Below are 15,923 nucleotides of genomic sequence, written 5' to 3' on the forward strand. Positions count from 1 at the left end.
TCGCTCCCGGACCCCCTGCTGGACTTTTGGCAAGTCTTGTGGGGGTCAGGAGGCCCCCCCAAGCTGGCCAAAAGTCCCTGGGGGTCCAGCGGGAATCCGGGAGCGATCTCCTGCACGCGTGACGTCGGGAGCCAGGAACCAAAATGGCGCCGGCGCTACCTTTGCCCTGTCACATGATAAGGGCAAAGGGCCACCGGCGCCATTTCTCTTAACGCAGCCGTGGCCAGAGAGCTGGAGATCGCGCCGGGACCCTCCCACTGGACCCCAGGTAATTTAAAATATTTTGGGGGGGTTCGGGAGGGTGGGGGATTTGTTTTAAAGGTTCGGGTGGGTTTTAGGGTTGTTTTGGTGTGCCGGTTTTCCCGCCCTCCCACGATTTACGATTTTTAACGATTTAAAAAAAAAACAAAACACGACAATCAGATTTCCCTCCCCCCCCAGCCAAAATCGATCGTTAAGACGATCGATCACACGATTCACACCCCTAGTTCTGAGCTCCTTACATCTAACCCTACAGCTACTACTATCACTCAGATTTCTAGTAAACTATCCAAAATTCAATCTGGTTCCTTCACAGATCCTCTCCTTCATTGGAGCGGACTTAAACACCATACAGGCAAAAGCTTTTCTCCCAAGGGATCATGCGCACACTATTGCAACCCTTGCGAACTAGTGCGGACTCGTCGATCCACAACGGCTCGTCATTTAATAACCTTGGGTCACATGGCATCCTCAGTTCATGTTACTCCAATGGCTCGTCTGGCCATGAGAGTAACACAATGGACCCTAAAGTCCCAGTGAGCTCAAGCCCACCATCCAATGTCCAGCATTGTTAACATCACCAGGCAGCTCCGTCTCTCGCTAGCTTGGTGGATTCAAGAGTCCAATCTTCTCAAGGGACTACCTTTTCAATCCCCAGGACCTCAAATCACACTGACAATGGATGCTTCCATCCTCAGTTGGGGAGCCCATGTCAACAGCCTGCAAACTTAGGGAACCTGGTCTGCGGCAGAATCATAACATCAGATACATTTTCAGGAGCTCAGGGCAATAAGGTATGCCCTGATGGCTTTTCGGGATTGCCTATCAAACAAGACAATCCTGGTCCAAACACACAACCAGGTAGCGATGTGGTACATCAACAAACAGGGTGGAACGAGCTCATACCTGCTATGTCAGGAGGCAGTGCAGATATGGGCCTGGGCTCTCTCCCACTCTATGTTCCTGAGAGCGACCTACCTTGCAGGCGTGGACAATGTACTTGCGGACAAGTTGAGTCGGACCTTTCATCCCCACGAATGGTCCCTAAACCCCACTGTAGCTGAGAAAATCTTCCAGCGCTGGGGTTATCCACACATAGATCTCTTTGCGTCAATTCACAACCGCAAAGTAGAGAACTTCTGCTCACTACATCGCAGCTACAGGACACCAGGAAGGGATGCTTTCACAGTCTCATGGTCAAAGGGTCTCCTATATGTGTACCCTCCACTTCCACTCATCAGCAAGACTCCTGTGAAGTTACGGCAGGACAAGGGCTTAATGATTCTCATAGCCCCTTACTGGCCATGTCAGGTTTGGTTTCCCATCCTATGCAACCTCTCAATCCATCCTCTTATTCGCCTGGGAGCAGATCCATTGCCGATAACGCAGAACAACAGACAGCTGTGTCATCCGAACCTCCAGGCCCTGTCGCTGACAGCCTGGATGTTGAAAGGCTAATATTACAAACACTAAATCTCTCAGACTCTGTAGCCCAAGTCCTCATAGCTTCACGAAAGCCTTCTACTAGGAAATCTTATCATTCCAAATGGAAAAGGTTTTCCTTATGGTGCCCATCAAAGGAGATAGATCCCTTTACCTGTCCCACAATGAAGTTCCTAGACTACCTCTGGCACCTGTCAGAGTCTGGTCTACAAATCTCCTCCATTAGAGTTCATGTCAGTGCGGTAACCGCTTTCCATAAAGGTATAAGGGAAGTCTCGATATCGTCACAACCCTTAGTGGTGCGCTTTATGAGGGGTTTACTACATCTAAAGCCTCCAATACGCCCTCCGGCCCCTGCTTGGGACCTCAATGTGGGATTAGCACAGCTAATGAAACCTCCTTTTGAGCCTCTCCACTCCTGCAAGCTGCGTTATCTCACTTGGAAAATGCTCTTTCTCCTAGCTATAACGTCAGCTCGCAGATTTAGTGAGCTACAGGCGTTGGTAACATACCCATTTTAAACTAAATTTCTCCATAACTGAGTGGTGCTTCACACTCATCCTAAATTTTTACCAAAAGTAGTATCTGAGTTTCACTGGAATCAATCCATTATACTACCTACTTTCTTTCCAAAACCCCACTCGCATCCAGGTGAGCGAGCGCTACATTCCTTGGACTGTAAATGTGCGCTAGCCTTTTATTTGGAACGCACGGCAGCCCAAAGGAAATCCACCCAGCTATTTGTCTCCTTCGATAAAATCAAACTGGGAATTCTGGTGGGCAAGCAGACCCTATCCTCCTGGCTAGCAGATTGTATTTCCTTCTGCTATCAACAAGCAGGCCTTCCGCTACAGGAACGTATGAAAGCGCACTCTATAAAAACCATGGCAACATCAGTAGCATACCTCCATTCGGTGCCTCTTACTGACATCTGTAGGGCTGCTACATGGAGCTCTCTCCATACCTTTGCAGTTCATTATTGTCTGGACAAGGCTGGCAGGCAAGATTCTATTTTTGGCCAGTATGTTTTGCGCAATCTATTCTCAGCTTAATTATCCAACTTCCTTCCAGTGGCCCACCCCTGATGGTGTGCCTGTTGCACGTCATTGGGTGCTTTTGGTACATTTACTCGGGCAGCCTCAGCTCGCTATTCACCCATATGTGAGGACTACCATCCTGCTTGTCCTGTGAGATAGCAGAGTTTCTTACCTGTAACAGGTGTTCTCACAGGACAGCAAGATGTTAGTCCTCACGAAACCTGCCTGCCACCCCGCGGAGTTGGGTTCGCTTACAATTTATTATTTTATTTTTCGCTCGTACTAACCCTACAAAGGAGACTAAAGGGGGACCCCTGCTGGATGCAGGGTTGGTAGCATGCTGGGCATGCTCAGTGTGCCAGTCAAAGTTCTAGAAACTTTGACAAAAGTATTCTGTGATGGGCTCCATCCTGATGATGTCACCCATATGTGAGGACTAACATCCTGCTGTCCTGTGAGAATACCTGTTACAGGTAAGCAACTCTGCTTTCTCTCAATGCACAATTAAGCTCTGGGATTTGTTGCCAGGGGTTGTGGTTAAGGGTCTTAGTATAGCTGGGTTTAAAAAAGGTTTGGAGAAGTTCCTGGAGGAGAATTCCATAAATTGCTATTAATCAATCGGGAATACTCATTGCTTGTTGCTGGTATTAGCATGAAATCTATTTAAAGTTTGGGAGCTTGCCAAGTACCATATTTTTCGCCAAAAGTGGGGAGGGGGGGGGGGAAATGTCTGTGCGTCTTATGGAGCGAATATAACAAAAAAAAACCCAAAATTAACTACAACCCCCCACCCTCCTGACCTCCCCAAGACTTGCCAAAAGTCCTTGGTGGTCCAGCAGGGCTCCCGTGAGCGATCTCCTGCTCTTGGGCCGTCGGCTGCCAGTAATCAAAATGGCGCCGGTGGCCCTTTGCCCTTACTATGTGACAGATGCTACCAGTGCCATTGGTCAACCCCTGTCCATTGCGCCTATCATGTGACAGGGGCCGACCAATGGCACCGGTAGCCCCTGTCACATAGTAAAGACAAAGGACCACCGGCACCCTTTTGATTACTGGCAGCCGATGGCCCAAGAGCAGGAGATCGCTCCCTGGACCACAATGGACTTTTGGCAAGTCTTGAGGGGTCAGGAGGGTTAGGGGTTGTAGTTAAATAAATTTGAAGGGTTGGGGTGGGGTTTTTTTTTTTCAATGAAAGAGAACGAGAAAAGTTTTCTGATCCGGGAAGTGGACCGAAATGGCCCTCGCCAGACTCGAAAACGAAACGGGGTGCGTCTTATGGAGTGAAAAATATGGTACTTGTGACTTGGATTGGTCACTTTTAGAGATTGGATACTAGGCTTGATGGACCCTTGGTCTGACCCAGTAGGGCATATCTTATGTTCTTTTTAAAACAACTCAGAGTGTTTCCTCCTTTCCCCATGCCCCCTGCATTTCAGTTGCTCAGATATTGTTTTTGACATATAAAGCTACTCCTCCCCCACTTTTGTCATTTCTGTCCTTTCTGAACTAGTCCGGTATGGCTATATCCCATTCATAAGACTCACTGAACAATGTTTCTATAATAGCAACAATATTAAAGTCCACGTCCACAATTAGGGCTCGTAGATCTGGAATTTTATTGCCCAGACTTTGAGCATTTGTGCTCACAGCTTTCCAGCTTTTCTCCCTGTTTTCTGTTCTTCCTGGATACCTTTTCTACCCTATTGAGCTGATTTTTTGTTAATTTCTCCACCCACGTCCTCTGTTTGTTGGGTGTGTTATTCTAACTTCCTTCTGCCTTCTCCATCCTCTTGTTTAATAGTTATTAGCAAATCAAACTTTCCTGACGTGCACTTTTTGGGAGCTTTTCTAATGCACTGTAAAGTTAGGTTTAAGTCTCCCCCACCTTACTTTTATACAGAGCTACAAAACAGTGTAGAATCCACAATTTTTTCTTAAAGCTGTTCTTCATGAAAAAAGGCACAGAATAAATGAAATATAGAGAATTTTTACTTGGCCCCCAGATATTTTAAAAAGTATCAGATTGTTCTTAGCTTGGAAGCCACTACTCACAGGAAAGACCTGCATACAATGACTCAGACAGACCCTTGCAAAACACTAGTCTTTGGAGTCAGCCCCTCCTTAGAGAATGAAGAATAGTGACAAAGCTAAGATTTTTTTGGCTTTCCCCCTTACTTTCATATATTGCTACAAAACAGTTTAGAATCCACACTTTTCTCTTAAACCTGCCCCCTCAAAAAAGCATACAATATAGCAAATATAGACAATTGTAATTTGGACCCCAATATTTTAAAAGCAACTTATTGTGCTTACCTTGGACACTTCTATTCACAGAAAAGACCTGCAAACAAATTATGATTTATCTTTCCTTTTGTAGTCAGAGCTATGAAATTGGCAAAATGGATAAGAAATATGCCACAGGTCCAGAAATGCAGGTAAGGAAGATTCAGGATAGTCTTAAACATTTGATAGAAGGACAGATTGATAACTATGCCTGAATTATTTTCATACTTTGAGGGTTATGTACTAAAGTGCACTTTTTGCTTGCACTATTTAGGTTTTATGTTCTATTTTTCTATCTATGCAAATAAGCCTAGTAGAAAAATAGCACATGATGTTTTGCTGTGCAAAATTTAGCAAACAATCATTTTTTTGAAGTGTAGTATTTTTTATGGGAGTGGAGGAACGTTCTACAAATCAAATTTTGCACATAGTTCGACTATGCATTATTTTCTGACCTTACTTGTGGTATCAGTGTACAGATAGCTAAAGTTTAATCAAGCTTTATATACAAAAACAGGCTTGCTTCTTAACTTTCATAACAGCAATTAGATAAACATAGAATTTATGTTAGGATGAAATGGAATAGGAGAAACTTGACTGTCTCTGAACTGTAGCAGCTGTAATGACTCTTTTTATTATATACTTCTACTAAATTATATATATATGAAACTCCCTAAGTCTGTAGCTCTGTATCTTTGTCTTGATTAGATTGTAAGCTCTATTGAAGAGGGACTGTCTTTATATGTTGTTTTTATACAGCACTGCATACGTCGAGTAACTATAGAAATGTTAAGTAGTAGTGGTAATAGTAAATTAAAAGGTAACATGAGCGGTCCCTCAGCACGGATGTGCGAGTGTCACTAACAACCGGATACCCAATGCATCCGTGCAGACAGCCGCCCCCACTGTGCCGAGCTTACTGGTCAGATGAGGGGGTCCCTTCCTCCCCCCACAATGGCGATGATGGCGTTGGCATCATGCAGCCGGCGCCCTGGGGTGGAGCTCCTTCTTGCAGCGGCTGCTTAGCTTTTTGACGCCTCTCCTCTCAGTTGGGCTGGAGGAACGGTGCGATGACATCATTGGAGGGAGGCGGCCAGCAGGAAATTTAAAACCCGCTGGCTTCCTTTGTTTGGTCTCTTTCTCCTTGGCCCATTACAACACGATTCAGGGTTACTTGCTGAAATTGCATGATTGTGCCGCCGATTTGAGCCCTGCCTTAATTATTCTGGTTAGTGCTAAAGTAGCACTTCCCCATTCCAAATCTTGAAATTAAATTTAAAAAAAAACTTTGACCTTGTCTAGGCAGCAGGCTCAATTTAATTTAGCTGCCTGGTTATTTTACCCCGTCTTCCCACGCCATTCTCGTTTCCCGAGACCTCCCTATTTCATGTTTTTCTGGCTCCTATATTAAAAAAAAATAATAATACATAAATAAAATAATTAATAATTTAGGATTTGGCCAATCTGAAACAGGCTTATGTCTATTTGAAGCAGATGTGCTGCCAACATTTGACACAGATATCCCTGAGGTCCAACTCCTCGGCTGTGGCTTGGCAGGCCCCAGCACAGTGCGCTATGGAGGTTCTTGGCACCCCTGTCATTGAGGTACTCATTGGGTCAGGACCTTCAGTTTCCAATCCTATGGCCCTCTTCCCACTGGCATTTCTGACCAGAGGGGGAACTAGAAGCTGATGGGGAGGGAGAGCAGATGACATCACCGAGCAAGATGGCCCTCTGAGCTCTGAGCTCTGTCTCCCTGATGCTGACATCCCCTAACATTGGCAAGCAAGCGCCTTCAAAAAATAAAAAAAAAAGCAAATCGGAGCCTGTAGCAGTGCAGGTATGACGTCTGTTAAAAAAAAAACAGATTTAAAGCGCTTTTCCGTCACCGTGGCAGTGGCGGAGCTTGAGTCTGGGGCAGGCGACAAAATGGCGATCGGGCCTGGCACACAGACGGGTGCAGAAGAGGCAAATTTTGATCCGGCAGAGCAAGGTGGGAATGAACCGCCCTCCCGATTGGAATTTCAGGCCTGGTTTGGGGCCATACGCAACGATGTGGCCCAGTATCACCAGGAAATGGGGGAAATGCTAACCGGGTTAAAAGCTGAGGTGCACGAGCTGGAACGCCATGTGAGTGAAGCGGAGGAGGGGCTGGAGGACCAACAACGGGCAGCTCAAGACTTAACAGAGGAGCACCAAACTTTTAAAGATCACCAGATAGAAATGTGTTTATAACTGGTGGACATGGAAAATAGGTTTAGGAGGTCAAACCTCCGTTTTAGGGGGATCCCTGAAGAGGCAGAATATGGAGACAGCTTTCTTGTAGTGCAAGACATATGCTTACAGCTACTTGCAGAATCTAATAGCCCAGAGGAGATAACATCAATTAATCTGGACAGAGCTCACAGAACTTTGGGAGCACCAAGTAATAAACAGGCAAGAGATATTGTTGCCTACTTTCATAATTTTTCAATAAAGGAAAAAGTGATGCGTGCTGCAAGAAAGCAAGGATCTGTGACCTGAAAAGGCAATAAGATTGAAATCTTCCAAGATCTGGCAGTAAACACCATTAAAAAAAGGCGCAAATTCCGAGAGGTGGTGCAAACACTGTGCACCCAAAACATATGCTACCGGTGGTTGTTCCCGTTTGGACTTAGTTTCACCATCAACAGTATCACCTCACAGGTTAAAAACATGGCGGAAGCTGAAGACATATTAAGAGCAGCGGGATTTCTGACAGAGGATAGTCAGTCTTCAACTACAGAATCTTCAGGGAACACAAGATCGTGGACAGCCGAAATGGCAAAGAGTGCCCAAAGGCGGGAAACGTCTGCGTCGCACTCCGGGGACTCATCTGCATCCAAAGATCCAGGCTGAGTAGCAGGGATGTCCCGAAAACATCAGTGAAAACATATGGACTACAGGTCTAATTTGAGGGCTAAAAGTTGGGAGGAGAGATATGTTATCTGTTCTCTAGTCTCTGTTATGTTTGCCAAATTGATAATTACATAAGCGACTTCAGAAATTTTCTCTATCCACACAGGTTGGCAGGAGATGGGGAGAGGGGGGAAGACGGGTGGAACTTGCTTAGTGATGTCATTGCTCAGTATGGAAGAGGCCCACAGGTGTATTAGTGGGTGTGGACGGGAGGGGAACAGGGGGGAGGGGGGGACTAAGAGCATATATTCTACCTCAACTACACATGCTAGATGGGTTGTGGAATTGACACATGTAGGGGGATCATGGCATATTGATTTTTTCAACGATAGAAGAGACGAGATAGGAGGGTGTGATGAGCGTGCACAGTACGTATTTTCTAGTCAGTAAACAATGGGTAGCCTAAAAATTGTATCTGTTAATACTAAAGGCTTAAATACCCCAATGAAATGGAAAACCTTTTCTCACAGGACAAGCAGGATGGTAGTTCTCACATATGGGTGACATCATCAGGATGGTAGTTCTCACATATGGGTGACATCATCTACCAGACCAATCAGAAACGCCTACAAAGGATCTCTATACGCACCTCCGATCAAAACCACTTTAAGAAAACGCGCCTTTTCTACAGCCGGGCCCACCCTTTGGAACTCGCTTCCTCCGGAGCTGAGACAAGAACCGTGTCTTCAAACATTCAAGAAACACCTCAAAACTTGGCTCTTCAGACAAGCCTTTCCGGAGGCTCGAGATCATTCGGACACTGGTCAAAGGACATAACAGGACATTAGGGAGACACTGGTCAATGGACTAAACTGAACCGTAGAGAGACTCAACCTCTCTAGCATATTCCCCGATCCTGATTTAATGCCACTCATCCCACCCCCTCCTCGCTCTTCCTCTCCACCATCCTTCAACCAGATCTTCTCAATCCATCTTTCAGCCTGAGCTTCTCAACCCTCTCCTTCCTCATGGCCACCCGATTCCTCTGGGCCCCACCACGCCCTTTCTATTCCGCTTACCTATAGCAATATTTATTTATTAGATGCCTTACTTTATCTATCACTTTCCACTGTTTATGCCGCCCCATTATACTTGTCATTCGTTTTTTTGACGACCTGTTTATTTATATTCAACTGTTATCTATAATGGTTTTATTTATAAATGCTTATTTATAATTATTTTTTTCTATATTTACCTGTTATTTAATGATTAGACGACTTGTTTCAATGTAACGCCACAGCTGCGACTGTTCTGTTTCAATGTAAACCGATTTGATTTGATATTTTTTATCAAGAATGTCGGTATATAAAAATGATAAATAAATAAATAAAATAATTAAATCATCAGGATGGAGCCCAATCACGGAAAACTTCTGTCAAAGTTTCCAGAACTTTGACTGGCCCCTACTGGGCATGCCCAGCATGGCTCTAACCCTGCAGCCAGCAGGGGTCCCCCTTAAGCCTTCTTTTTTCTGCGCAGCAGTAGCCTCGCGGTTTAGGAGCTCTGAACACATTCCTGACAGGAATTTTTCCTCACGGACTTATTTAAAATAACTTTGCCCCACAGGGGTCCCTCTTCTAACTTTCTCTGGCCGCGGTACTCCGGTAAGTTTTTTCGCCATTTTTCATCGATTACCGTCGAGTTTGGCCCTCGCGGCCTACTGGCCATCGACCGTACCGTGGCTCGATTTTTCTATGGCCATGGCGTCAGGGTTTCGTCGGTGCCCGGATTGTACTCGCACCATGTCGATAACAGACCCTCATAGAGTCTGTGTAATGTGCTTAGGCCGTGAGCATGATGTCCTGACTTGCACCAAATATGCCCTCATGACACCAAAAGGTCGCAAAGCCAGAATGGAGAAGATGGGACTCCTCTTCCGTGCTCACACCCCGATGTCGTCCATCGCATCCACATCATCGGAACCGGCACCATCGAAGTCGCACCAACATCGACAACCGTCCGGTGACGCCCGCCATCGACATCTTCACGGCCATCGACTACCGTTTCTCCCCCTCAAGATCGAGGGGATCGAAGGGAGAAATATCGCCATCGGCATCGTAAGTCTCGGACCGTCGAGGGAGCAAAATCATCGACCTTGCCACCGACTAAGCCACCATCGAAGAAGCCCCATCCAGGAACAGCACCGACCACTCCTGCGACCGGGACATCGAGGCCACCCTCACCCAATCGGGGTTTGGGAGTTGCGATTCCGCCTGTAAAGGTGGTCCCTCCGACTGTGCCTCAGCCTCCCTCTTCCGTCACGGAGCCGGAGCTGATTGCCCCAGGTCTCCGGGAAGAACTGGACTGGCTGGTCCAGGAGGCCATCGACAAGGCGATGCAACGGCTCCAGGTCCCTCCGGCACAGACATCGGTACCGAGAGTGGAACCGGTCACCGACCCAATTCCAGCAGCGCTGGCACCGCTGCTATCCCAGATGGAGGCGCTCATGACTGCCCTTCCACCGGTGATTCCCGAGTCTCCGATGGCTCCGGTGCGCTCCCCGATGACAGCCTCATCGAGAGGAGAAACACCGTTTCGCATCCCTCCTTCGGGAGTTCTGCCTCAGCATCGATGCCATGTCGTCCCTTGCCACCGATTCATTCATCGGGAGCGATACGCACATCGGCGCCATCGATGCCTTCGATACCGGCACCGATGCCTTTCAGGCCATCCACGGTACCCCCAGCAATTCCTTTGATTTTCTTGGAGCCTCAGCCGGAGCCTTCGGGTATCCAACCCCCTTCTCATCCTACAAGTCAGCCTACTGATCCTTATGACACCTGGGGCGATGATACTTCCTCAGACACCGATGACTTACCTTCACCTCCCTCTCCTACTGAAAGTAGAAAGCATTCTCCTCCAGAGGACCTCTCTTTTATTAATTTTGTGAAGGAAATGTCGGAATTGGTCCCTTTCCAGCTTCAGATGGGGCAAGATGATAGGCACCAGATGATGGAGCTTCTCCAATTCCTGGATGCCCCTAAGGTGATCACTTCTATTCCCATTCATCAAGTTCTTCTTGACCTCCTCAAAAAGAATTGGGAAAATCCTGGATCCATTGCCCCAGTACACAGAAAGGCTGACACTACTTATCTGGTACAGTCAGCCCCTGGCTTTCAAAAATCTCAGCTTGACCACCACTCAGTTGTGGTGGAATCAGCTCAAAAGAAAGCAAAAAGGACAAAACCACACTCTTCTATCCCTCCTGTCAAAGAACACAAGTTCCTCGACAATGTTGGTCGTCCAGTGTTCCAAGGGGCCATGCTTATCTCCAGGATTGCTTCTTACCAGCTGTATATGACCCAATACAATAGGATCATTTTCAAGCAAATACAGGACTTCTCTAAAACCCTGCCTGACCAATTACAAGAACATCTTCAAACCCTTGTTCATAAGGGGTTTGAAGCAGGTAAGCATGAGATAAGAACAGCTTACGATATCTTCGACACCTCCACTAGAGTGTCTGCAGCTGCCATTTCGGCAAGACGCTGGGCCTGGCTTAAGTCTTCTGACCTTCGTCCAGAAGTACAAGACAGGCTCTCTGACCTGCCCTGTATAGGAGATAATCTGTTCGGTGAACAGATTCAGCAAATAGTGGCTGAATTAAAGGACCATCGATACCTTCTGACTTCCCTTCTAGATAGCCCTTCAAGAAAGACTCTAAGAAGTCATTCTTCCGTCCAAGGAAGTACTATCCTCCACCAACAAGGTCCCGAGTTACGAGGCCTTATCAGAAATCTCAGCCCCGGCAGCAAAAGCCACAAACAGCTCCCCAGCCGGGGCCTGCTTCATCTGCCAGCCATACCAGTGGGAGGTCGATTGTACCATTTTCACAGCATGTGGAAATCAATCACAACTGACCAATGGGTGCTAGCAATCATTGCTCAGGGTTACCACCTGAACTTTCTTGCTCTTCCACCGGATTCACCAGCTCTACAAGCGTGGAGAGTAAATGACCACCCTCTCCCTCTGGAGCAGGAGGTTTCCCTTCTTCTCCAGTTAAGAGCAATAGAACCCGTCCCTCTTTCACAACAAGGCCTAGGTTTCTATTCTCGGTACTTTTTGATCCCCAAAAAATCCGGAGAACTTCGTCCAATTCTGGACCTACGTGCCCTCAACAAGTACCTCCCTCCCCATACCCTGCCCCCTGCCTATCCTCCCCCACCGCTCCCTCCCCCTTCCTCCCCCCGTTATCATTGCTCCTTTGGTTCTCTTTGTATTCTGATTTTTGGTTCTGTTATTAATGTGTTATTGTTATATTGTTATATTGTTTCATTGTATTTCCCGCCTGAGTTCTTTGTAAACCGGCATGATGTGCTCCACGAATGTCGGTAAATAAAAGTTAATAAATAAAATAAATAAAAATAAATAAATACCTCCAGCGGGAAAAGTTCAAGATGGTAACCTTGGGCTGGCTTCTACCTCTTCTACAAAGAGGAGACTGGCTCTGCTTTCTGGACCTCCAGGACGCGTACACCCACATTGCGATAGCTTCAGCTCATCGCAAGTATCTCAGGTTTTTAGTAGGCCCAAAGCACTATCAATACCGAGTGCTTCCATTTGGCCTAGCATCGGCACCACGAGTCTTTACCAAATGTCTTGTGGTTGTCGCAGCTTTTCTCAGGAAAGAAGGTGTTCACGTCTACCCCTATCTAGATGACTGGTTAATCAGGGCCCCAACCCAGCAAGCCGCTCGTTCGTCCCTGGATTTGACCCTACACACTCTAATTTCTCTAGGATTTCTCGTCAATTACGAGAAATCCTATTTAGTCCCATCTCAAACCTTATCGTTCAATGGAGCAGACTTGGACACCTTACTGGCAAAAGCCTTTCTACCTCAACAACGAGTGCAAACCCTCGTGTCCCTAGCTCATCAGTTGCAGTCTCAGTATACAGCAACAGCTCGGCAATTCCTTGTCCTTCTCAGACACATGGCGTCCTCAGTCCATCTTACACGAATGGCCCGCCTGGCCATGAGAGTCATGCATTGGACTCCGAGGTCACAATGGATTCAAGCGACTCAGCCTCTGTCAACCATTGTTCACATCACCGACGCACTCCGTCTGTTTCTCACCTGGTGGAAAGATCAGAACCATCTCCTCCAGGGACTGCCTTTTCATCTGCCAGATCCTCAACTCATTCTGACCACCGATGCTTCCAACCTCGGCTGGGGAGCTCATGTGAACGATCTGCAGTCACAAGGATTTTGGTCTCCAGAGGAAGCCAAACACCAGATAAATTTCCCGGAGCTTTGAGCGATGCAATATGCTCTCAGAACTTTTCAGGATTCTCTATCAAATCACATTATCCTGATTCAGACGGACAACCAGGTGGCCATGTGGTACATCAACAAGCAGGGAGGCACAGGCTCCTTCCTTCTGTGTCAGGAAGCTGCGCAGATTTGGGCGGAAGCGCTCTCCCGCTCGATGTACCTCAGGGCCACCTACTTTCCGGGAGTATACAATGTCTTGGCAGACAAACTGAGTCGTGTCTTCCAACCACTCGAGTGGTCGCTCAACCCCTTCTCTTTTCCAACAATGGGGTTATCCCCAACAATGGGGTTATCCCCAAATAGACCTCTTTGGACAATTACTGCTCCCTCATTCGGAGTGAGCGCTCTCAGCCCAGAGATGCATTCTCCCTCTCGTGGGCAACCGGTCTGCTTTATGCATTCCCTCCACTTCCTCTTCTCTCAAAGACTCTTGTGAAGCTCCGTCAGGACAAGGGAACCATGATCCTGATAGCACCTCACTGGCCACGCCAAGTGTAGTTTCCCATACTCCAGGATCTCTCCATCCGCAGGCACATTCCCTTGGAAATGCACCTGCTTCTGATCACTCAGAACGACGGATGTCTACGCCATCCCAATCTTCAGGCCTTGTCCCTGACGGCATGGATGTTGAAAGGTTAATCCTTCAACCACTTAACCTTTCAGATTCGGTTTCTCGTGTCATGATTACTTCATGGAAGCCTTCCACAAGAAAGTCTTATTCCTATAAATGGAAAAGGTATACATCATGGTGTTCTTCGCAATCCCTTGATCCTTTTTCCTGTCCAATCCCAAGGTTTTTGGACTGTCTCTGGCATTTATCGGAATCAGGTCTAAAGACCTCTTCCATCAGACTTCATGTCAGTGCAGTAGCCGCCTTCCATAAAGGTGTCGGGGATGTCCCTATATCGGTACAACCCCTTGTAACACGTTTCCTTAAAGGCTTGCTCCTTATCAAGCCACCTTTACGTCCTCCGGCCCCTTCTTGGGACTTTAATCTGGTTCTCGGGCGGCTCATGAAACCACCCCTCGAACCTCTTCACTCCTGTGACCTAAAATATCTCACATGGAAAGTGATTTTCCTTTTGGCTATCACTTCAGCTCGCAGGGTTAGTGAGTTACAGGCCCTAGTTACCTATCCGCCTTACACTAAACTCCTGCAGGACTGGGCAGTACTCTGCACTCACCCTAAGTTTTTGCCTAAGGTAGTTTCGGAGTTTCACATTAATCAATCCATCATACTACCTATCTTCTTTCCCAGGCCCTACTCCAACCCAGGGGAACAGGCTCTGCATACCCTTGACTGTAAACGGGCTCTAGCGTTCTACCTAGACCGTACAGTTGCCCACAGGAAGAGCACTCAGTTATTCGTCTCTTTCCATCCCAACAAACTAGGGCAAGCTGTGGGTAAGCAGACCCTCTCCTCCTGGTTGGCGGACTGCATATCTTTTTGCTATCAGCAAGCAGGCATTCCTTTACAAGACCGTGTTAAAGCACACTCTGTGAGGGCCATGGCAACTTCAGTAGCACACCTACGATCGGTGCCACTTCCTGACATTTGCAGGGCTGCCACCTGGAGTTCTCGCCACACTTTCGCAGCCCACTATTGCCTAGACAAAGCCGGAAGACAAGATTCCATCTTCAGCCAATCTGTCCTGCGGAACCTTTTTCCAACGTGACGTACCAACACCCTTCCGCCTGCCCGGTGGGGTTCAGGATGCCCTCTACCAAATTCCACCCCAGTTGTTGTGCCTGTTGCACGCTGTTGGGTACATTTGGTGCATGTTCGGACATCCTCAGCTCGGTACTCACCCATATGTGAGGACTACCATCCTGCTTGTCCTGTGAGAAAGCAAATGTTGCTTACCTGTAACAGGTGTTCTCACAGGACAGCAGGATGTTAGTCCTCACGAAACCCGCCCACCACCCTGCGGTGTTGGGTTCGTAATGTTTTATTTTTTCGGCACTGCCTGCAGCTATCAAATAAGACTGAAGGGGAACCCCCCTGGCTGCAGGGGTCCCCCTTCATGCCCAGTAGGGGCCAGTCAAAGGTCTGGAAACTTTGACATAAGTTTTCCGTGATTGGGCTCCATCCTGATGTGAGGATTAACATGCTGCTGTCCTGTGAGAACACCTGTTACAGGTAAGCAACATTTGCTTTTTCATGATACTTATTTTATTTATTTATTTATTATTTTTATATACCGACATTCATCTCAATTGAGATATCACACCGGTTTACATTCAGGTACTTTTCTATCCCCAGAGGGCTTACAATCTAAGTTTTTGTACCTGAGGCAATGTAGGGTAAAGTGACTTGCCCAAGGTCACAAGGAGTGACAGCGGGACTTGAACCCTGGTCTCCTGGTTCATAGTCCACTGCTCTAACCACTAGGCTATTCCCTCCTCCCCTGACAGAGCAGCATGCTGACAATGGAGGAGACACATCTGGCTAAGTGGCACGAGAGACTGCTTTCCTCCAAAGGCTATTCCTATTACCATGCAGCCGCTACACAAGGTGGGAAATACTGTGGGGTGGGTATATTGATATTCAATAGCATAATAGCAGATGTGGGCCCAGTTCTTAGAAATACCATTGGGAGATTTATCTTGATTAAGGTGAAAATACATAATGTTCTATATACATTGGTTAACTTATATACCCCTACTGGCGATGAAGCTGATCTTTTTCA

The 15,923-nt window shown here is 47.1% G+C and overlaps 1 protein-coding gene across 1 annotated transcript in view; it reads left to right on the forward strand.

Moving 5' to 3' along the window:
- Nucleotides 1–15,923, forward strand: part of TEX11 (testis expressed 11) — a 974,891-nt gene that overhangs the window by 363,146 nt on the left and 595,822 nt on the right. The window contains exon 10 of the mRNA XM_029607248.1: nucleotides 5,119–5,176. Coding sequence (XP_029463108.1) covers nucleotides 5,119–5,176 — 58 coding nt within the window. The remainder of the gene's footprint in view (nucleotides 1–5,118; nucleotides 5,177–15,923) is intronic.

Source organism: Rhinatrema bivittatum, chromosome 6 (genome assembly GCF_901001135.1).
Source record: "Rhinatrema bivittatum chromosome 6, aRhiBiv1.1, whole genome shotgun sequence".
Lineage (NCBI taxonomy): Eukaryota > Metazoa > Chordata > Amphibia > Gymnophiona > Rhinatrematidae > Rhinatrema > Rhinatrema bivittatum.